The 20,674-nt window shown below is 50.4% G+C and overlaps 10 protein-coding genes across 10 annotated transcripts in view; 6 read left to right on the top strand and 4 right to left on the bottom strand.

Moving 5' to 3' along the window:
- The window catches only part of Z518_08265 (uncharacterized protein), a gene marked incomplete at both ends in the record, with an annotated part of 2,492 nt that extends 2,152 nt beyond the window's left edge, over nucleotides 1–340 (top strand). The window contains one exon of the mRNA XM_013414006.1: nucleotides 29–340. Within this exon, the coding sequence (XP_013269460.1) occupies nucleotides 29–340 (312 nt within the window). The remainder of the gene's footprint in view (nucleotides 1–28) is intronic.
- Nucleotides 341–1,667: 1,327 nt separating this feature from the next.
- Nucleotides 1,668–2,051, top strand: Z518_08266 (uncharacterized protein; the record flags this gene model as incomplete). The annotated part of the gene is made up of 3 exons (XM_013414007.1): nucleotides 1,668–1,715; nucleotides 1,804–1,928; nucleotides 1,985–2,051. 3 exons carry the CDS (start codon nucleotides 1,668–1,670, stop codon nucleotides 2,049–2,051), a joined length of 240 nt encoding a protein of 79 aa, XP_013269461.1.
- A 167-nt stretch (nucleotides 2,052–2,218) lies between these two features.
- Nucleotides 2,219–3,288, bottom strand: Z518_08267 (uncharacterized protein; the record flags this gene model as incomplete). The annotated part of the gene is made up of 2 exons (XM_013414008.1): nucleotides 2,219–3,205; nucleotides 3,253–3,288. The coding sequence occupies 2 exons, from the start codon at nucleotides 3,286–3,288 to the stop codon at nucleotides 2,219–2,221; spliced, it is 1,023 nt and encodes a 340-aa protein (XP_013269462.1).
- Nucleotides 3,289–3,837: 549 nt separating this feature from the next.
- Z518_08268 (holo-[acyl-carrier-protein] synthase) lies at nucleotides 3,838–5,157 on the top strand (the record flags this gene model as incomplete). The annotated part of the gene is made up of 1 exon (XM_013414009.1): nucleotides 3,838–5,157. One exon carries the CDS (start codon nucleotides 3,838–3,840, stop codon nucleotides 5,155–5,157), a length of 1,320 nt encoding a protein of 439 aa, XP_013269463.1.
- A 919-nt stretch (nucleotides 5,158–6,076) lies between these two features.
- On the top strand, nucleotides 6,077–8,488 carry Z518_08269 (NAD+ synthetase; the record flags this gene model as incomplete). Its single annotated transcript, XM_013414010.1, has 5 exons — nucleotides 6,077–6,251; nucleotides 6,306–6,703; nucleotides 6,807–7,814; nucleotides 7,875–7,901; nucleotides 7,961–8,488. 5 exons carry the CDS (start codon nucleotides 6,077–6,079, stop codon nucleotides 8,486–8,488), a joined length of 2,136 nt encoding a protein of 711 aa, XP_013269464.1.
- Nucleotides 8,489–10,388: 1,900 nt separating this feature from the next.
- On the bottom strand, nucleotides 10,389–10,755 carry Z518_08270 (uncharacterized protein; the record flags this gene model as incomplete). The annotated part of the gene is made up of 3 exons (XM_013414011.1): nucleotides 10,389–10,538; nucleotides 10,605–10,631; nucleotides 10,693–10,755. 3 exons carry the CDS (start codon nucleotides 10,753–10,755, stop codon nucleotides 10,389–10,391), a joined length of 240 nt encoding a protein of 79 aa, XP_013269465.1.
- A 475-nt stretch (nucleotides 10,756–11,230) lies between these two features.
- Z518_08271 (uncharacterized protein) lies at nucleotides 11,231–11,972 on the top strand (the record flags this gene model as incomplete). Its single annotated transcript, XM_013414012.1, has 2 exons — nucleotides 11,231–11,320; nucleotides 11,391–11,972. The coding sequence occupies 2 exons, from the start codon at nucleotides 11,231–11,233 to the stop codon at nucleotides 11,970–11,972; spliced, it is 672 nt and encodes a 223-aa protein (XP_013269466.1).
- A 281-nt stretch (nucleotides 11,973–12,253) lies between these two features.
- On the bottom strand, nucleotides 12,254–15,362 carry Z518_08272 (uncharacterized protein; the record flags this gene model as incomplete). Its single annotated transcript, XM_013414013.1, has 2 exons — nucleotides 12,254–13,573; nucleotides 13,629–15,362. The coding sequence occupies 2 exons, from the start codon at nucleotides 15,360–15,362 to the stop codon at nucleotides 12,254–12,256; spliced, it is 3,054 nt and encodes a 1,017-aa protein (XP_013269467.1).
- A 291-nt stretch (nucleotides 15,363–15,653) lies between these two features.
- On the bottom strand, nucleotides 15,654–17,599 carry Z518_08273 (uncharacterized protein; the record flags this gene model as incomplete). The annotated part of the gene is made up of 4 exons (XM_013414014.1): nucleotides 15,654–17,023; nucleotides 17,055–17,252; nucleotides 17,284–17,444; nucleotides 17,499–17,599. The coding sequence occupies 4 exons, from the start codon at nucleotides 17,597–17,599 to the stop codon at nucleotides 15,654–15,656; spliced, it is 1,830 nt and encodes a 609-aa protein (XP_013269468.1).
- Nucleotides 17,600–17,979: 380 nt separating this feature from the next.
- Nucleotides 17,980–19,658, top strand: Z518_08274 (uncharacterized protein; the record flags this gene model as incomplete). Its single annotated transcript, XM_013414015.1, has 2 exons — nucleotides 17,980–19,382; nucleotides 19,436–19,658. 2 exons carry the CDS (start codon nucleotides 17,980–17,982, stop codon nucleotides 19,656–19,658), a joined length of 1,626 nt encoding a protein of 541 aa, XP_013269469.1.
- Nucleotides 19,659–20,674: the final 1,016 nt, after the last annotated feature.

Genomic DNA, 20,674 nt, shown 5'->3' on the forward strand with positions numbered 1-20,674 from the left:
GGTCGAGTCAGAGACCTCAGCAGACGAGCTGGCTCTCGATTATGTGGCACCGATCAAGCGTCAGAAATCTGCCAGGGCACAGAGAAATAGCTCTGCCGGCAAAACCAAACAAGTGTCCCGCCAGATGCCATCTTCCAAGTCAACTACTATTTCTACGGGTAGCCGTACATCTCTTTCGAGATCTCTAACGGACGAGTCAGAGACCTCTGCAGATGAGCAGGCTCGTAATGAGCTGACGCTCGATAAGCGCCTGAGACGTGCTCAACATCCAGCTAGCTACAAGTCTCTGAGCGGCAGACACTATCACACTACCCCTTCCCAAACCCCTGATGGCTGGTAGCCGAGAGAGCCGGTGACGTCCTACGAGACGCGATTCAGACATCCAGACGACTGTCCGCGAGACCTTGCACATCCAGGTCTTCAACTGCCCACATGTGGCATAAAGAGGATGCATCTTTCTCAAGGGATGAGCCGTTAGACCCTTAAATGCGTTCTCAAAGCCGGCCGGATTCGGGGCAACACCGTGAGACACATCCAATGGTCGAGATGTCTTCGAAGTGGATGCGCTATGAAGATGAGACGGGATGGTGTATACAATACGAGGGCAAATATACTTTTTGTTTCAGATTCTCAATGAACACCCTGCGGGCAGAATGGACGGCAGGCTCCTATCAATGTACTATGTATTGTTATGTCAGCAAGGGGGGTCGATGAACAAAAGCGAATTATGAGGAGATTGGGTTAGCGTGAAGTATATTAGCTTGTCGGACGTCCATCCGTCTACATTGATTCCAATAGCATTCGAGATATTTTCAAGTTGTGTACCAGCGTCCTGCAGCTGTAAGACATCAGAAGACATGAGGCACAGAAGCATGGCCTTTTCAGCGTATCCGTTGTCGTCCGTGAGTTCTCACCAGATTTGCGTTATGTGAATGAGATGTGTTTTGGAGAGGATGCAGTTCCCTTTCCCAAGGCTCATTGAAAAATTTTTCTTCGTGTCATGGTGCTCTATAACGCCTACAGAAGCAACGCCCAGGGAATGTTGGGAGGTGTTAGTCTGTACACCACATTTTGTTATTCTGTACACTCTTTTCGCAACATTGAATCGCCAAAATCTCAACAACGAGTGCTCTGAGAATACTGTAACTCTCAATACAGCTGCTATTAGCCTTTAAAATTGGATCAACCAAAAAACTTCGAGCTTTTCTACGTCTTTGTAAATAGAGTGGTGGGAGAAAAGTTGCGTTTCGTGCGCCAAATGGTACGACGTACAAATTTCAAAAAGGGTGGACCACTACGCCAGAATAGCACTTATTTTACCTCCACTCTGCAAGCATATATGAGCGATTTTGAAAGCTGAAAAGACGGTTGTTTACTAGATGAGCATTTCTACACACGAAATAGCAAAAATACGAGTCTTTTATGCAGTGTTCGTGGCGTTCTGTGGGGGTGTTATAGCCGGTGTACACCTTCCGGGAATGTTCGCCGAAGGACGTCACGTGAGAAGCTAACCCACGCCGTTTTCCTATAGTACAGAAATGGATTAGCGTATAGTTGAGCGCAATAGCACCGGCGCCAAGGTCTGAAAGAAAGCAAAGCTTTGGAGCTGCAAACATCTATCCGTCCCTCCTGAATCGAGATCGCTACATATTCTCTGAACCACCAAAATGGTTGCAATGTACAATATCGCAGGCCGTCAGGTCGGCTCACACTGGGTACGTCGTCAAAGGAGTAAATCCCGCTATGTCCCTTTCCCATAACATGGACCCAGGGGTTTCAAATTCTTCCATTGACGTTTCATAGCTGGCCATCGCTACCCTCAGTGCGACCTTCGGTCTCCCTTATATCTTCACTAGAGGTGGCGGGTCGAAACAATCAACAACACCTCCCATCAACGCTGGAAGCAAGGACGAGGAGAAATTCATCCAGTAAGAACATCACGTAACTCAGAACCCTCCACGAGCCGAATCTGACCCTCCGACAGAGAGTTCCTGCAGCAAGTGGAGCAAGAAGACAAAGCGAACAAGATCTCGAGCAAGGAAGCACATTAGACCAAAGGAAGAGCAATTCGATAGGGAAACCTCGCCCTTTGTACATATGCTAGATGGATGAGAAGCAGCTACATCGGACTTAGTTATACGCAGGGGAGACCAAAAAAAAAAAAAAAAAATAACAACTTCCACAAGTTGCGGACACTTATCCAGGTGTCACTCTTTCGTTACGGTCTCAGCTCGAACACCTCCCCGCCCTCTGTTGGACGACCCATCTTGACCCTGGCATATCCTTCTTTCAAATCCATGACGATTGAGAACAGAGTTTGACTCGTGCTTTTTTCACCTACAGCTCTGCAAATAGCAGTTGGGTAGTTCTTCTCGTCCTGGAGAATCTCGCTTAGGTTTCGAACCGAGGGTGTGTCGATGCCTCTCATCAATTCCTGGATACGATCCAATCGGAACGGAGAATCCTTGAGAAACAATGTTTCGTCAACTTTGTGCTGCTTGACGAGGTGGTTAGAGTGAGTACAAGTTCCATTTTGTTCCATGGGTATTTCCACGATGTCTACCGCAGTGCATTCAAATCCAATACCGCCTGTATTTGTATCTGCGATCGTCAAGTGACAGGCCGAAGCCACGCCTGATTTTCGCAGGGCGTCTGCTGCGGCCTCTCTGGATGTGCTGTTCAACACTGTTCTCAGTGCCAGATGGCACGGGAGCTTGTTGTACGAGACACCGGGTGCTTGGAGGGCATTCAAGGTGACGCCAACTCCGGCCGAGTTCAGACCAATTTTGCCAATGAGACCACCCTCGGTCATCATGTGGATCTTGGGCTTCGGCGATTGATCAATTGAGAGACAAATTATGTTGGGTGTTTGCTCGAAATTCCAGTCCCAATTCTGGGCCAGGAAGCTGGCATCCGTCGTCTTCCAGGACAGAGCGGTACAACCATCACTCAGCATCCCGTACGCAATTTCGGTGCGGACGTTGAGCGCCACAATCGATTCCACATCCAAGCCAGCCCCATCCGCCACGCCCTTCATTTCCTCGATATATTCGGGGTATGAGCCTTCGAGCCAGGGCAGGAATCCTCGTGCGACGTCTCGTACTTCGGCCCATGAGAGCTTGGTTCTCTCCTTAAAAAACGCCGAATAGAAAGCAATGCTACCATGAACCTCCGGTTTGGCAGCCTGACCATGCTGTTGGCCGATCTAGACGGCTTTTAGTACGGCTTTTTGGAACAATGTGGGCACCTGACTTCGTATGGCGATCCCGAGCATTTGATATGCTTCATTTTTTATATACCAGCAATGAGTGTTTTGGCGCCGTGAATGGATGGGGAAAAAAGTCTCACGTACATACGTTACAGGTCGACAGGATGCTTTATTATTAATCGTTTCTCAGACTCCAGTGTGCCACAACGCGGAGTTGAGCGTAGCTGTTTCTGACGGGTTATCTTGTGAAATCGATCGGGTTGATCGCCGGCAAGCCTACCATTTGAGGTTGGTGATGGTCGCGATTCATTGTGAAACGTTGATCAAATAGAACTAACTAAGCAGCACAGATAATGGAAGTGTCATAGACGTATAATGATGCATCCCGTTGCTACTGCGGGACTCCTGTATCTCGTAGGTACGTAGTTGTTATCGTGGAGGCGACCAGGGATGACCGGTTGAGCGTTGCTGCTTCTCCAAATATCTTTTGCATTTTGTCTCCAACAACTTCCACTCCATCATTGACCAGTCCTTTGTTCTCCTGGGAATGCGCGTGTATCTCCTAGCTTCGTTTGAAAGATGCCCCTCGAGACTGAGCAACCTCGAGGCGTCCGCACGAGTCCATCTCAATGAGGGCTCCCTTTTCTCTAGCTTTGCGCGTCGGCACTGATATCGTCGCCACAAGCCGTATTCTTTCCCCCATCAAGCCTGACAGCAATCGATTGGTCAGATTAACCCGACGTTTTCTACATCCGAAAGAAATTGATGACCTCAATCGCCGATTCCCGTTCTGGAAGAATCCGAATTCGGAGGATGAAAGCAAGAGGAGACAGCTGGCCGCGTGGATTGGTGGCCGTTGGGCAGCTAAGGAGGCCGCCAAAAAGGCCTGGAATGCCACTTTACTCAGCTTCAGGGACCTGAGAGTTGAAACCGAATACGGAGGCGGCGTGCAAATCATTTGCGATACTTGTCTTACTTCAGATCCCACACCCACCAGCAAAGTGACTGATCAAGCTGCGCAACTGAGTATCAGTCACGACGGAGATTATACTGTCGCAACGGTCATTGCAACACCTCTGCATCCGGATATTTCGGCCGAGCTAGGATTGAGGAAGGTCGAGGCCGAATCAAGGCTCGCCCGTAATTCTTCTCATGAAGTCATCGATTCGAAGCCAGACATCCGTTCTGTAAGATATTTCTCTGGAATACCACTCACCATGGCCCCAAAGTTCCGTGGCCAGAATACCTATGAACAAGACCCACGATGGAGTGCGGTCGATGCTTACACTTCAGCTCATCTTCTTTTTCCTTCGCGGAACAAGTTCCACGATGCCTTGGAATTCACCCATTCAAACTCCCTTGCCAAAGGACTTCCAGATATTGCTTCATACCCCGCACAAGGGAAGCTCCTGTCCGTTCAAGTTCAAATCTCAGGGGCCAAGAACATATTGGAAGTCGGAACGCTGGGGGGATATTCTTCCATTTGGATGGCAACCGGGGCCGGGAATGATGCTCAAATCACCACTGTCGAGGTTGACCCAAAGCATAAAGAGGTAGCTGAGGAAAACATTGCCCATGCTGGACTCAGCAATCAAATTAACGTCCTGCTTGGTCCAGGATTGGAGGTCCTGCCAGAATTGGTCAAAGAAGTTCAAGCGGGCAAACGCGATCCATTTGATTTTGTTTTCATCGACGCCGACAAACAGAACAATCTGGCATATTTTGAGCTTGCACTGCAAATGACAAAACCTCGGACGTGCATCTATGTGGACAATGTTGTCCGACGTGGGAGACTCGCTGACGAGGCCGCCGCTCAGGAAGATGAACGAGTGGCAGGCACCAGGAAACTTGTCGAGTCCGTGGGAAGGAATGAAAAGGTCGACGCAGTGGTCGTCCAAACAGTATCGGAGAAGAATTACGATGGGTTTCTGATGGCCGTGGTGAAGTAGGATGGGGTTGGACATCACGATAGCCCTAGTACACACACAGACAAACAAATGGATATCTCTCCAGCGCGGGCGCTGGGTAATCATCATTGAATGAAAGAGGATGCGTGACAATAATGACAACCGAGATGCATGCCGATAGAGATCTCGGTGTTCGCCATTCACTCCTCGTCCAGACCCTCGTAGCTGGCCATGCCCGTGTAGACAATGTTGATTCCCGTCTGATCACTCCTTGTGAGCGGACGACAGCGATACAGCGTAGCCTCGTGAAGACTGCAACGGCTGACAATGGGCAGACGACGAATCGATCACCCAGGTAATCCTCCTTCTCCAATACTCTTCGACATTCGTCGGCAAATTTCTCCCTACTCTACGGGTTGTGGTACGCAACTGCGCAGAGAACATCACTCTTATGGGAAGAGAACACGGAACTTTGGGTCCGAAACAGCTAGAAGACCCTCACAATCTTCCTCTCTCTGTCTCGATAACTCCCGATTCCTCCAATTCTAGTAGGAGACCCTCTTAGATATAGAAGGTTCCCATAGGGAGACAATAAGCGCATGCGTAATATCATCTACCAAATGGAGTAACTACGAACTACAATCAGAACTGGAATGCCCGACCTTGAGTCATTCTCGCTCATCAATCGACGGCGCCTTCAAAGGGGAAGTTTGATTCATCGGACTAGCACCGCGAGCCAAACTTCGACACGGACGGTACAAACTACCCCTCCTCCACCTGAAGCCTTTCACACGGAAGGAAAGAGTGCCGAGCCTTGGCCGGCTTTAGCCAAAGAGCAACCAATTTTTCACCCACTTCCATCGCACTGCATCTCTCTTTACATTTCTGACTCCTGAACCATTTTCCCACTCAAGAACCAGACCTCAGGACCTACCAGAAAGGTGAAACAGTGACCATCCGAATGGCCTTGGTAACTGTCGCGGCGGCTACGCTTCCGAGCGTACCGCTTGACTTCCTCGGCAACCGCGATCGAATTTTGGAGTCTATTCGGATCGCAAAGGAGAAGGGTGCGACGCTGAGGACCGGACCTGAGCTGGAAATCCCGGGCTACTCATGTCTTGACCATCACCTCGAGGGTCGGTAATTTGGAAGAAATCAAGCACTGTTGCCAACGCTAAGGAATTGTATAGGCGATACCTTCTTGCATTCTTGGGAAGTTCTTGCCGATATCATCTCAAACGAGGTTTGCCAAGGCATGCTCATTGATCTTGGGCTTGGAGTGCGACATCGTAACGTCCGTTTCAATGCGCGGGTGCTCTGCACGTACCGCAAGATCTTCTGCATCAGGCCCAAGATGGCCCTGGCGAACGACGGCCTATATCGTGAGGCGAGGTACTTTACTGCCTGGTGCAAGTCACGAGAAGTCGAAACCTACTATCTCGAGACCGCCTTACAGCGAGTGACTGGTCAAACGACAGTCCCAATCGGCGACATGATTCTCTCAACACGGGACACCGCTGTCACATGCGAGTCTTGCGAGGAATTATTCGTCCCTCTGAATCCATCCATCTTCACTGGCCTCAACGGTGTAAGCATCTCTCCGTGTTGTCCACTTCTCCTCCGAGAACTCGGCAGCAGTTCTTTCCGTCCCTTTTCCATAAAGCGTACGTACTCACTTTGGAGTGTCGTAGGCCGAGATCACGCTCAACTCCAGTGCCTCCCATGCGGAGCTCCAGAAATTAAGAGCTCGACTCGAACTTATTTCCAACTCCACAAGGAAGCTGGGGGGGATATATATCTACGCCAACGCCACAGGTGTTGAGGGCGAGGCCCGCATGCTACATGACGGAAGTAGTATGGTGATTCAAAATGGCGAGGTTTTAGCACAAGGCAACCAATTCTCCCTTGCACCTGTCGAGGTGACCGTGGCGACGGTCGATATCGAAAAAGTTCGGAGCTACCGCAGTAGTATCAGTCGAAACGTTCAGGCTGCTCGACAACCGGACTTCCCTCGCGTCGAATGTGATCTCGTCTTATCTCATCCGGCCCAGGATATCTGGTTATCCAATCAACCAGAGATTTCTCGCCCGATCGAGCTCAGAATCATGAATCCTATGGAGGAGATCCACTCATCCACGGCCGTCTACCTGTGGCAGTACTTGACGAGAACAAACTCTGCGGGGTTTTTCCTAGCGTTGTCAGGTGGCCTGGACAGCGCGACGGTGGCGCTGTTCGTCTATGGAATGGCCCGGCTCGTGCTATCGTCCATCAGTGCCGGCGAGGAGACGACCCTCCGGGACCTGAAACGGGTGACGGGTGACGAGAACTTCGCACCTACCAAGCCTCAGGATATTGTATCTCGCCTCTTTCACACGTGTTATATGGGAACAGTTAACTCCTCGAAGGAGACTGAAGGGAGGGCTAAAATGCTCGCAGAAACAATCGGGGCCTATCACTCCAACATTACCATCGACGAGACTGTTGCTGCCCACGAGGCCATGGTCGAGAAGGCACTTAGCTTCAGGCCGAAATACGCGGTTGAAGGAGGTTCCCAGTCTGAGAACCTAGCCAGGCAAAACATTCAGGCTCGCAGCCGAATGGTCATTGCTTATTCGCTGGCTCAACTGTCGACCACAGCTAGGAATCTCCCCCGAGCAGGATCAGCGTTACTTGTGTTAGGATCAGGAAACGTCGACGAGGTAATCCTCCCCCTATCCTGTATAATCCTCCATAAGCAGACTAGTCCTAACCATTGGCAGAATCTTCGCGGCTACTTTACTAAATATGTGAGGCCTTTAGATTTCTGACGTCACAACACGTTGATAGTTAGCTAACAACCTAACAGGACGCCAGCTCAGCAGATATAGCACCACTAGGCAGCATATCAAAGAACGACGCCAAGGCTTTTCAGCGGTGGGCCCGAGAGAAATGGGATCTCCCGATTCTGACCGAATTCCTCCAAGCGACACCAACGGCCGAGCTCCTGCCGCTCTCTGCCGGCGTGCAAGAGGACGAGTCCGAGAGCGAAATGGGCATGACCTACGAAGAACTCTCCATCTTTGGGATCATGAGGAAGGTAGATAAACTCGGACCGTGGTCGGCTTACCTTCGCTTGTTAAGCGAGTGGAAGGATCGCCCGGGCTACGGTCCACGGCAGATTGCCGAGAAGGTCTTCAGGTTCTACAGGTCCTACTCGATCAATCGTCACAAATCAACTGTCATCACACCGAGTATGCACCTGTCCCCCTACGACCCAGACGATAATAGGTATGATCTGCGGCCGTTCTTGTACGTGGTCCATTGGCCATGGCAGTTTGGGAAGATCAGGTCGCATGTCGAGCAGCTGGAGGAGAAGTTGGCAGAGAAGAAGTGACCAGAGGCTGGCGGCGGATATTGTGCTGGCGGTGGCCGCTAGGCGGGACGATTCGTTGAAGACAGTCGCTGCTACGACGATAGTGTTCCTACCGGCTACCTTCGTTGCGGTACCGAAAACTAAATCTGTCGGCCCGCCGTTCCTACCGATGGAGTTCCCTGTCGGAAGCAGACTCATGTGCCCGAGCTCCTTCTAAGACCCCTTGCCCAAGGACCGGACCCGAAAATCAGCCCTATAAGCTACGAAACATCCGGGCCCCGGGCCCTGAAAAGACTCTTCGGTCTCGCGCCACTTTGGGGATCCCTGACCCCCTAACCCGATCCCGGCTTCTAGCATTACGATTCCGATCCCCGATATGACAAACCTCGTCCCGATAGGCTGCTGCTCAGATCTACCGTGGCCTCGATCGACAGCTTTCTGTAGGGAGCTGGATGGTGAAGAAAAAGAAGATAAGGTGGGAACCCCTCGAAATGATACGCAACCTACGATTGAAAACACAAACAGCAATAACTATCATTAACAATCGAATGACCCCTCTTTGCCTCACGCAGCTTCTGTCGCTAAATACGCTGCACGGTCATGGCGACGCCGACGGCGGCCCCAACAGTCCCGATAAAGAAATTGAGCAACCTTGATTCCATCTTCAGCCTCTTCGAGATATTGACCAACAAACACACAAGCCTTTACCGGCACGTATCTGCTGCCTAGTAGGGTCGTTCCTGCTCAAGATGTATCCAGAGAGCATGCATGTTGGGATCCGTACAAGTGAGCCGCTCGGGATTGCGCAGGCCTATCGTGAGGCGGCTGAGGAAGCACGCAGGTCTGTCACCGAAGATTCGAGGGCCACGGGTGAGCTGCGCCGAAATTAGAGATGGGTATACTAAAATGTAGGGGATGGGACATACTATTGGCAGCTCGACGACAGACACCACGGGCCCCTTGAATCAGAAGCGGCCGTTGTTGCATCGCTCATAGCCATAGACAATGGTGTCGCAGACGAAGCTCCTCACCGTTCAGGCCTGCTTGAACTTCGCAGTAGATCGGATAGATGTTCCCGTTGCGCGCGAGGAAAACAATCCAGGGCTCAACTGCTGGAGCAGCAGGGACATTGGCATTTGATCGCACTCTGCATCTCTACGAAAAGTTTCGGCAAGCAGCGCCACTGCTGGAGACCTGCATTATCAATTTCTGTACGAATCCCAGAGATATTTTGGTCTGGGCCCAATAAGCTGTGTCGAGATCATGAATCAATGAGCCGATCGATGGAGACATCCGCTCTGGAGGAATCAGGAAGAGGTTCGGTAACGCCAGAACTACTATTTTTGAGCGATTCGATGAAAATGTATCGATCTGGACCCTCGGAGCTGCCGAGTTTGGAAATCTGTAAGGTTTTGACCGGCAGAGACCGCATCCTGCAACCCCCAGTCTTCCTGAACGCTCATCGAATGGACCAGATCGGCGGTTTCGAGTTCAACATCGTGAGAAATCTTGTGGGCAAACACGTAATAGAGTCGCTGGCGGGGCGACTGCTACCTCATTAATCAGAGTCCCACGCCAAATTCTGGGAGAATACAAAGAATATCAGAATGGTTGGAACAAGGCGTGGGGACGCAACGCAGAGAAGAGTATGAGGACAGGATGGACAGACTGGACTGGTATTTGTCGGATCTCGAACAGGATAATGCCATCACGCGGGGGAACGGACAGCAGATTACTGCCAACGGGTCAATAACGAGGCCGAACTCTTCGAAGAGTCTCTCGACGACGAAAAGCTCCTTAGAAATGTACGACAGTATCTTTGAGCAAGCAAAATAGAGAGCTGCAGGTCGGGTCCCAAGATTGACCGACGACATCACAGAAATCGACCAGACTCCTATTGAGCAGCATACAGATTCGACATTCAACCTTCTTTATCGACATCCCTCACAGTTTCAGGCTTGTGCACGACCTTCTTGTCATTCTGGTCTGTGAAGACGACCGCCGGGGCATGACTGGCTCCTTTAGCATCGAGTTTTCTGGCCTCCTCCTCGTCGGTGATGATTTGCTCGACCTATCCCAAAGTGTGAGAATACACAAGTCATTGAATGAAATAAACACAAGTCATGCAATTGCTTACTTTGCCTTCGTGCTTTCCTCCACGATACTGAGCTTTGTAAGTCGCTTTTCCTCACAAGAAACATTGATAAGATCGGGTGCTCGTTTACCGGCGTAGCAACTGTATCACCCTCCTCGATTGGAGATCCGCCCTTGGATTTGATCTCGGACATAGTAATCGTAACTTGGTCTGTGACAGAAGAACACAGGTATGAACACTGTCAAGTCCGATAGGAGAAGTGGAAGACGAGACTTACAATAAGTTGTCGATGTCATACAAATTTGAAACCTACCCCTACCCTTCTCCTCCGTATTGCCCCTTTTTGCGAAAGTTTCGGTTTCCCATTGGCTGGATGGCGACATCCGCAGCGTCATACATGAGCCCATTGCCAGAACAATAAACTCAGCACGAGATCACGGTGCCCGTCTAGCATGACGTCAAAGCAAAATGTCCTCAGGCTCGTTCGAGAGCACACGAGCATTGATTCCCTTTTTATTTGTTTCCTCGTCGTACCTCTCTCGTAACCACAGGCTCAGAGATCTGAAACATTTTCCAAATCTCACAGCAGACACCAACTTCATCTAAAGTGAATCATACCGGAAAAACAGAAATCAAAAAGGATTGAATCACTAGGAAAAAGGAGCACGATGGCTTCAACGAATCCGGAGTCCATGACCAACGCCCAAGGCGAATTCATGCCTCATAAACCTCGGGATCGACCTATGGAAGCTACAGGCGTAAGTAACCACGAAATCACATTTGACAGGGGGATATCGTCTTCATCTAACTAGCCTTTGTTGTTCGCAGCACAAGCCAGGCCTCATGACTAGTTCAGCAGACCGGGCCCCCGAATTCCACGCAAAAACCGTCCCGCCCGGCACTGCCCCAAAGTCCGCTCTATACACGCCAAACACCCAGTCCGAGATCCCGGGGCAAGCAAACAATGAGAATGTCCTACGATCCCATGGGAAAGAATCAGTATACACGGACCCGCAAAGCACGTTGCCTAGCGCCACGTCCGCTGACGTTCACACTGGTCTAGGCCATCCTGGGCAGGGCCAAACGTCGACAGAATTACGACACGAAGGTCAACATACGAGAAAGAAGGCTCCCTCAGGTCTCGAGGGTGCTGGGGCACGAGGCGGAAGTGAATTGCGTGAGGATGGGGGTAATGTTGAATTTAGACGGCTGCGGGAAGGAGACCATCCAAAGGGCCCTATCTCGGGACATAACGTGAGTAAGGACGGGGCGGAGAGCATGTTACCTGTGAGCGCGGAGGAGGTTGACGCCGAGGGCGTTAAGACGAAGACAGATGCGAGTGAGTATTCAAGAGCCAAAGAGGCAAAGGGCGTGCCGGACCGGGGGGCCGGCATGGATCACAAGACTTGACGTTGTCCCAATTCTCCAACTTGATGTGCTGAAAATCATTGCTTCGTATGCATTTTGAGGATGGAGGTTTGGCGAAAGCACTAATCGGTGTAGTAGATCGTAAGGAACAGCATCACGCACGGTCGAGGGGTTTAGATTGATCATATTGACGACAAGGCTGCTGGACAAGACAAGAGGTTGACGATGGACAGTGCGGAATCACCGAGGGAGCGACGCAAATAATTCCGTGAATAGATAGAATATGTAATAGAAGTGCAGGGCACTCCAGCTAGAGGACTAAATTATTCAATAACCGGTCTCTCATCGAGAATCGACGCTTTCACAGCCCCGTTGACGGCGCCGTTGACGACACCATTTGCTTCCACCTTTTGGCCCGTGACTGTCTCTACGCCTCCGACCTCTTTGACTCTGTCTTCAAATGCGTCGACTTCCACGCCGCTAATCAACGCCTGACTGACACCTTCCAACCCAGCTACAAACACGCACAAAAGACTGCCTATCACAAAGTGGCTGATCGTGGTACCGATATCTAACCAACTTCCTTCGTCTTTTACCATCCAGAAGAAATTCAATGTCATCACGTCGCTGACCGACATGACGGTCATGAACAATGCCGAGGACTGAAGACCAAGTCGACGGTTGAGAATCCCCAAAGCCGCAGAAATGATTGCAAATGGAACCATGATCTTGAAGAGGAGGAGTGCTGCCTGAGAGAAAGGATCGAAGATTGGTATCAGGCGATAGACAGCATCGAGACTGAAGCTCGAGATCGATGCAATGTTGCCTGTAGAGAAGAACCCTGACTGGAGAAAGAAGAGGAAGAACAGGGCCCGGCGTAGATCGGGAAGTGCCAGGGTGCGAAAGGTCTTTTCTGGATGTAAATTCGTGGGACGCGATGATGTGGACGTTATGGTTACGCCATTGGCGGATGCTGCTGCTGATGTCGAAGCAGTCGGCGGTGATTGGGTTGTGTTGTGAAGTTGGATGGCATGTTCCAAACGGACCCAGGCTAGCAGGGTGAAACAGAACGCGAAGTAAAACAGACCTTCGTAAGAGATTGTCAAAAGAACGAATGAAGGCGAAAATGTGAGGAAGATGATGACCAAACGATGCAAGTAGTGCGTGTTTGGTGAGATTCGGTGAACGAAGGGTAGGATAACGGACGCCACAAAAACAAACCAACCGACCACTTGATTTCCGAGTGGTAGACCTTTCTTCGCTTGAAGTGATGCGATGCTGGAACGCGTGACGATCACGGTAAGTAGAATGATGCCGATTTGGAGACCCATGAGGATTCGGGAAGGGGTATTAGGTTGAGAATCGATCGTCTTTGACCTCGACTGTGAAGAAATGTCGTGTTCAAAATAGAGATAGATCAGGCCAGCACCCACCATCAGAAGTCCACCTGCTGTGACGGTGTTGGCGTTCTCAATCTTGATGACTGGTAGAAGTGTAAATGTGCTCAGAATTAGGCAGCCAGCTGCCCATGCGAGCACAAGCCATTTGTTTTTTTGGAGGAATTCCGCTCCATAGATGGTCGGGAAAATGGCCCCGAGAATATAACACGCGCTGAGTATGGTACGGTGAAAATATGATTGCACCTGCATCGGTCAGACAAACACAGATGACGCTGAGAATGAAAGAGCACAAGCTTACGAAAGCCTCGATGACGATCACATAAAGTAGAGCTTGAACGGCAAGAAATGAAACCCCGGAGAATCCTTGAACATGACCAAAGAGCACTTTGAATCCTGAAGTCAATGCTTTCCTTCTGGCAAACGTCTCTTCCCAGAAAAAGACGGGAAAGAAAGCGTACCCATAATACGAAACAGGAGACCGCTCAATGATGAAAAACGAGTAGAGCAGGACCAGTATGGAAGAAAAGGCCATGGTCGTACCGGTCGTTCTCTCGTCCGGAACTGCCCCGTGAAGGACATGGAGGTCAATGACAGTCGTGACCGCGTATGTGATCCAACCCAAATATCCTATCGTAATCAAAGCTCGAAGGAAGAGCCAATCGTAAGTTTGTAGATACCGCAATCCTTGGAGAGCATCGTTGAACAGATCCGAGGACAACTCAATGGCATGTTCGTGTTGGCCATGGCTGATCGCAGATTCGATGGTAGAAATTCGATCCGTCACGGACGCATTGACTTTCGAGAGAGGAGGATAGGGTCGAAAGTTCAATGATGACGCCTTTTTTTGCTCCTCCTTGACATTGTACATTTCCAAAACCTGCTTGGCATTCACCAGAGCGGCATTGGCCTTCTTCTGTGTGGTGGCGGCAAGATAGGGCAAGGGCAGCTTGCCAACTGAGTTGACTGGAAACTCTAGACCGGCTAGATACGCCATAAGAGCGGCGACATCGGCTTGGTCGACATCATATCGTGGCACATGGTTCAAGCCCCAGTCAGAGGAAAAGCCATCTTCATGGCCAGGAGCATTTCCGTCAGGATACAGCTGCGGTCGAGCAACTCCAGCTCCCCAAGCAATCAACGGTGTTCTTGTATTGTCGGGATGGCCGTCTCCATGACTTCCCCAGTCACTCATACCGTGATCAGCCGTGAAGACATAGGAAGTCTCACCATCGGCATAAAAGTTGTCGATCAGACTGGTAATCTCCTCAACGCCCTGGTCCACGACTTTGATATTGTGAAGATATTCTTTGGAATAAGGACGATATGAATGACCCGTTGTGTCTAACCCAAGTAAATGTAAAAACAATACAACTTTGTCTTGTCGCAACATTGCATCCAGGGTCGAATTGGTGCTGGCAGACCGAAAAAGATCTTTGACTTTATCAAATACCCAGATGTCCAGCATGGTTGCGTCTTGTGTAAAATCTTCAAATTCTTCGGCGTACTGATCTGCATCGACTCGGCCGGGTACTGCCCCTTCCTTGAACATTGGAAGGATATCTGGACTGCCCCAGCTCCAAGTATGCCGACTCCGGTTGAAGACACTGTCAAAATCCACTGGATTCAACTTCCACCCGGTCGTGACAGCTGAAACATCTTCATAGAGTCCAGCTATTAAAGCGACATGCCCTGGTCTTGACTCTGTGGGCACTCGCGTGTGAGAAACTCCAAAAGTGCCATGTTTCAGCACTCGCGATCGCAGGAAGGGGGCCAGAGGCCGGGGAGTCAAATCAGCATTGGCAGGATCGGGGGGAGACGGGTCTGGAAAGGATTGAAAGGCTTTGTCGGCGCGTAAGCCATCACCGACGAAGAGAACAAGTCGTTTCGATGGGGCTCGTTCTTCCTGAACTTGGTAAGGTTTCATGCCATGGACAATGGGGCTGACAAAATAAATGTCGAAGATGGAAAAAAGGTAGACCAGGTGAAAGACAATAGCGAGGGCGAGGAACCCTCCTCGGCCCAGTCTGGCCATGTTTGCCTTGTGTTAAGCGAAGGAGTGACTTGGGTGAGGCAGCCTCATAGAAAGTAAATAATCGTTTCTCCAGTTACATGGCATTCGCAGTCGCGGAAATATCTGCCCCATGTTCGTCGCGATGTTCCGGGAGGAAATTAACAAAAAAGGCAGGTGAGCCGTGGGGATTGCGAGCCTCGTGGATGGAAGAGCAAAAAATGCTGCGCAATAGGGGGTAAAGGATGGGGCTGACTCTGGCAATGCACCATTACTGTCTGCCACGGTATACAGAATTCAATATTCCATGTATGTCTAGTCACCCTCATCTTCGAGCAGGTAGTTAAACCAAAACTTGAGTCCTTCAACACTCTCCTCCCGACATAGCACCCCCCTTTCCTCGGCCATCTCAAGTTCTTCGCTGGCAACACCAAGGCTCCAACCAAATTTCGTCGCAGCCTGCTGGGCCGTGACTCCGAATCCGTAAGCTTCCCAATCCCACGGCGGTGGTCCTTCTGCCTCAGGGACCCGGAGCGATTTTAGCCATTCTTTAATCTGATTGATTGTCTTCTCATCACTTGCGTTCCGTCGTTGCACGACCAGAAGTCCACTTTTGAATCGCCGCAGCTTGACTGGCAATCCAAGCCTATCCCATGCCTCGGCAGCTTTGTAGAAGTCAGAAGGACTTACCAATTCGACCCCATTTTGGCTTCTGTTGAACATTGCCCAGAGATCAACCAGACTCATCGTGCCTCCCTGGCGTCGCAGAATGCCCCTTCCATCGTCTGTAGCATATTCGGCCAAGTTTCGGGCCAACTCTGAGATATAGAGTGTATTCGAGCTGTCTCCAAGCAGGTCTCGGGTCGTGGTCATTCCCAGCGCCGCCGCCGACTGAGACAGAAGAGGGTCCGAAGAGGCGCCTGCAAGTCCAATCTCTGACCCTGATTCCATCGCAAACCGTTCAGCTAAGGCAACAATGTCCTTCGCCGACGCCATTAAAGCTTCCAAATCCTCGAATGCGTTGCCGAGGACTGCCTCGTTGTTCTTACGGGTTTGCAAGCCTCGCTGCTCAAGTCCAGCAATCCCAACAGAGACAGCCCGAGATTGAGATGACACGGTTGGACTTGCACTACTGAATGGTGTCGGTGATCGATCATTGTCTGCCCGGGGCACTGGCGGAGCGTTCGGTAACAACCATTTACGCTGAATCATGGCATTTTTTAGTCGGTCGTAGAAAATCCGATCACCACCGTTGCGAAACGAGAATTTGATGCTTGGGGTCTCGTGCTCTTCCTCCAGCGTAAGGCCCGAAATTTCTGGGCCCGGAGATTCAGATCGGACCATTGAATCCTCCAGGACAATATTTTGAACGGTACTTGGCGTCGGAAGAGGCGCCGAACACATTTCACAGATGCGCATCCAAGGATGGTTGTGAAATGTACAACGAGGACAAGTAATATCCTCAGAGGGGGTACCATCGTCAAAAGACCGAGTCGGCTCAGGCGCCACGGTGGCCCTAGCTGATTCTGGTCCCACTCCAGATGGACGCATCTCTGGAATGCGCTTCGCGTTCGCAACGACGGCCGCTTTGAGAACGAGAGAAAATGGTGGTTTGATACCACACGCAAGACATGGTGGAAGTGGAAAAGATTCCGTAGCAATAGTTGGGTCAAAATTGGATGGTACTGGGTTAGAAAAAGAACAGATTGGACATACCCAGGTTCCAACTACCAAAGGCAGCGTCACGGGCGAAACCGCCGATGACCGGAATGGACTGGTAGAGCGAGAAGCTGGAGAGGATGCTGACGTGACTTTCTGGAATAACGGCAACTGCGAGGCGCCTGGCCGCCCAAAACCACGCTTTAAGGGCCTGGGCCATAATGTGATCTTTGGCGCTGACTTGAGGAATCCGGCCTGGGTTAGAAAGTTGTTAGGAACGCCGTACCGACAAAAACTCGAAATTCACGCACCTGGAATTCATGTTTTTCGACATCTTTCAGATCAATGGCCCATGAATGGGCTCGAGGATTCGAGTCATCGACATAGCAAACTCGATGAGACGTTAGATATGCGTGCCCCTTCTGACAGGTGGCGATCTTGTATTTCCTGGATATATGTAAGCATGTGTAATGTCATGATCTCCGTGGAGACAAGACTGACCCTTCGTAAAGGCCTACTCCATCCTGTACAGAAAGCAGGGTCTCGTCCTGGGAGAGTGTTGGGCGAGAGCCAGCAGTCAAATCTGGCTTTTTGAGGAACATCCGGTTCGCGATGAAGGCGGGATGTCATTTTTGAGGGGAGAGAGCAGGGTTAGAACAAAATATCTTTCTGTACCTTCGGCATGATTTGGTGTTTGCAGATTGATTTGAAATTTCGAGAAGACAAGATATCACTCCCCTTGCCCATTTCGGGTTAGACTGACACGTGCCAAGGATTTCCGCCAAACTTTTTCGATTTTGCACCGTCTTCGGCCCTTTTGTCGTCTCAGTCTCCTTTCTCATCGATCCCATTATATTGCACCACGGCGACGTCCCGTTCTATAGGCAAAGGTTGCTTATACCCCCCTCGTCGCCCCCTTCTTTCACTCTGCTCATGACAGCTTTGCCCTCTTTAGCCACTCACTTCCTTCGCGATTGCTGTCATGTATTCTTCTACTTCCGGCCATCCTGTGTGGCCGTCACAGTCTTCGCTGAACAGCCAGAATGCTTACATCCCAGTTCCTGCTCGCCATTCCCTTGGTCCACAACAAACCCGTCCTCCTCCGCCGACCTACGTCCCTCCCCCCCTGGCGCCCCAACAGTACATGCCCTCTCCACCTGCGAGCACCATTTCCAACACTCCTCCACCACCACAACCACCACCCGCGAAAAAGAAGATGAACTGGTCTCCAGAAGTCCGTGACTATGTCAACCGATCATTCGCCCAGGCTTCTGCTATTCCCGGGATCACAAAGGAGCAGATCGAATCCAAGCTCAAAGAAATAATAACAGAGGCTACACAAAGTCGCAAACTGGACACAATCAACTGGAAAGACCTACCATTGCCCCAACAAATGATTCAAGATGAACGAAATCGTGCTCTTCTTGCCCCCATATCCCCTCCGTCTTATGTTCCTGTTATGTCTTCCGTGGATGCTGTTACAACATCATATCAATCTCACCCGGGCACCTCCCGTAAACGCAAGTCTACCGAGCTTTCAACGGATCCGGAAATAGCCCCTTCCCAGCCACCTTGGAGAACCAATGTACAATATTCTGGACCGCTGGCAGACCGGATCTCCGCCTCCACCGAGAAGCGACCCAAGCTCGACATGAACAGATCCGTAAGTAAATCAAATACGAGCTTGGAATCTCGCAGACGACGCTTTGATGATTCACATGGCGGGTCAAACTCTCCGCGTACACAAGAATCATCTCGAGGAGCCACGCCGGAACCGAAAGCCGCCGGGCCTATTGTCGGACGCTCCCAAAAGCTGGAGAAGAACTATTTCAGATTAACATCGGCGCCTAATCCAGATGACGTACGGCCTTTGGAGGTCCTACGGAAGACTCTGGAATTGCTCAAGAAAAAGTGGCGCAGCGAGGGCAACTACGTCTATATTTGTGACCAGTTCAAATCACTCCGACAAGACCTAACCGTGCAACATATCAAAAACGAATTCACCACCAGTGTTTACGAATACCATGCTCGCATCGCACTAGAGAAGGGTGACCTGGGTGAGTATAACCAATGCCAAACACAGCTTCGGGCGCTGTACAAGCAGAACCTCGGCGGTCACCCTGTGGAGTTTAAGGCCTATCGTATCCTCTATTTTATCCATACTTGCAACCAAACTGACATGAATGACGTGCTCTCTGATCTAACCCCTACAGACCAAAAAGAACCCGCGATTAAGCATGCACTCGAAGTGCGTTCTGCACTAGCTCTTGGAAACTATCACAAATTCTTCAAGTTGTATCTTACCGTTCCCGACATGGGAGCGTACTTGATGGATATGTTTGTAGAACGCGAGAGATTAGCAGCACTCACTTGCCTGTGCAAAGCGTAAAATCTTCCCTTTATTTCCTTGCGAGCACACCAGCTAATCATCTTCACAGGTATAAACCAGATGTACGTTTGCGCTTTGTCACTGAAGAACTCGGTTTCGAGTCGGACGAAGAAGCCTGTCAATTCATCCTTGATCATTCGCCGGAAGACTCGCCAAGTTTGCTTGAAGAACGTGATGGGGATGTTCGATTCTTGACCAGCAAGGTCGGTTCCATCTTCCAAACTGCAAAGACACGAGCATTCGGACAAGTCGATATCAAAGGACAGATATAACGTCTCTCGCCTTTGCTTGTTCAATACGTTTCTTAGCCAGCCAGAAAACCTCCATTTCTCTGGGCTTCGTTGGTGGTAAATGCACTTACCCCAACCTATATACTCTCTGGCTACCTTTTCAGTTTGTTTCAACCTTGTGACCCTTTTTTTCTGCATCCGCCACGGTACTCAGGGTGCCATGGTACATCATCTCCCACTTGTGTTTGTCTCCACCAGAAAGGCATGAAATCCTTTCTTCAGCACTGGCGAAAGAAGGGGGGAGGCGGGGGCCAAAAAGAGGAAGGTCTTGCTAATGGGAGAGGGGAAAAAAAATTTAATGGGGAGGCGCTGAAGCGAGATTCCATTTTGACTGTCTTTGTACATAGCATGGGCGTTGCTGGCCTTACCATTAATGACGGGAGACTTCAAGCTATCGACACATCCACAGATACACAGAGCTGGAGGAATGGACAAACTTTCTGCATGGATGGCATCATGGTAGAAACCTAATGATTTCCCCAGATCAGTTGGATTTTCAAGCAACCAAGTCTATCAAAGGAGTTTTCGAGTCCTGTCCGCAACCCTTCTGCTGTTTGCTCGATTGATTTACGCCACGCCACAACGCGGGCTGGAATCTGCATTTGTCAATTAGCTGTCCGAATCATGCCTAAAATGAAATCTGGAGTGACATACAACTCGGTTACTGCCGGATTCCCATGTACTTCCATGTATCTGGGCCTCACCACGGGCTCAAACACCAATAGAGAGGTTTATGATCCGAAAATTTGCAGGCGCTCGCCTGGTATCTGTAGCTTTTCTTCACCGGTCGAGCTGGTCAAGCTGTGGCTATGATGATGGTATCCGGTGATCAGCCATTGATCATCCGCAGCTAAGCCTCCTGGGCGCAAGCCTGCCGCACGACTGGAGTCCTCTAGGCTTTTACCATTATTGGGGGCCCGCCCACGTAGAGGGCCTTGGTAAGGCCCGACAATTTGTCTTGGGTTCTTCCCGCAAGCAGGATCAGTGGGTTCGCTCAA

The sequence above is a fragment of the Rhinocladiella mackenziei genome, assembly GCF_000835555.1.
Source record: "Rhinocladiella mackenziei CBS 650.93 unplaced genomic scaffold supercont1.6, whole genome shotgun sequence".
Taxonomy (NCBI): Eukaryota; Fungi; Ascomycota; class Eurotiomycetes; order Chaetothyriales; family Herpotrichiellaceae; genus Rhinocladiella; species Rhinocladiella mackenziei.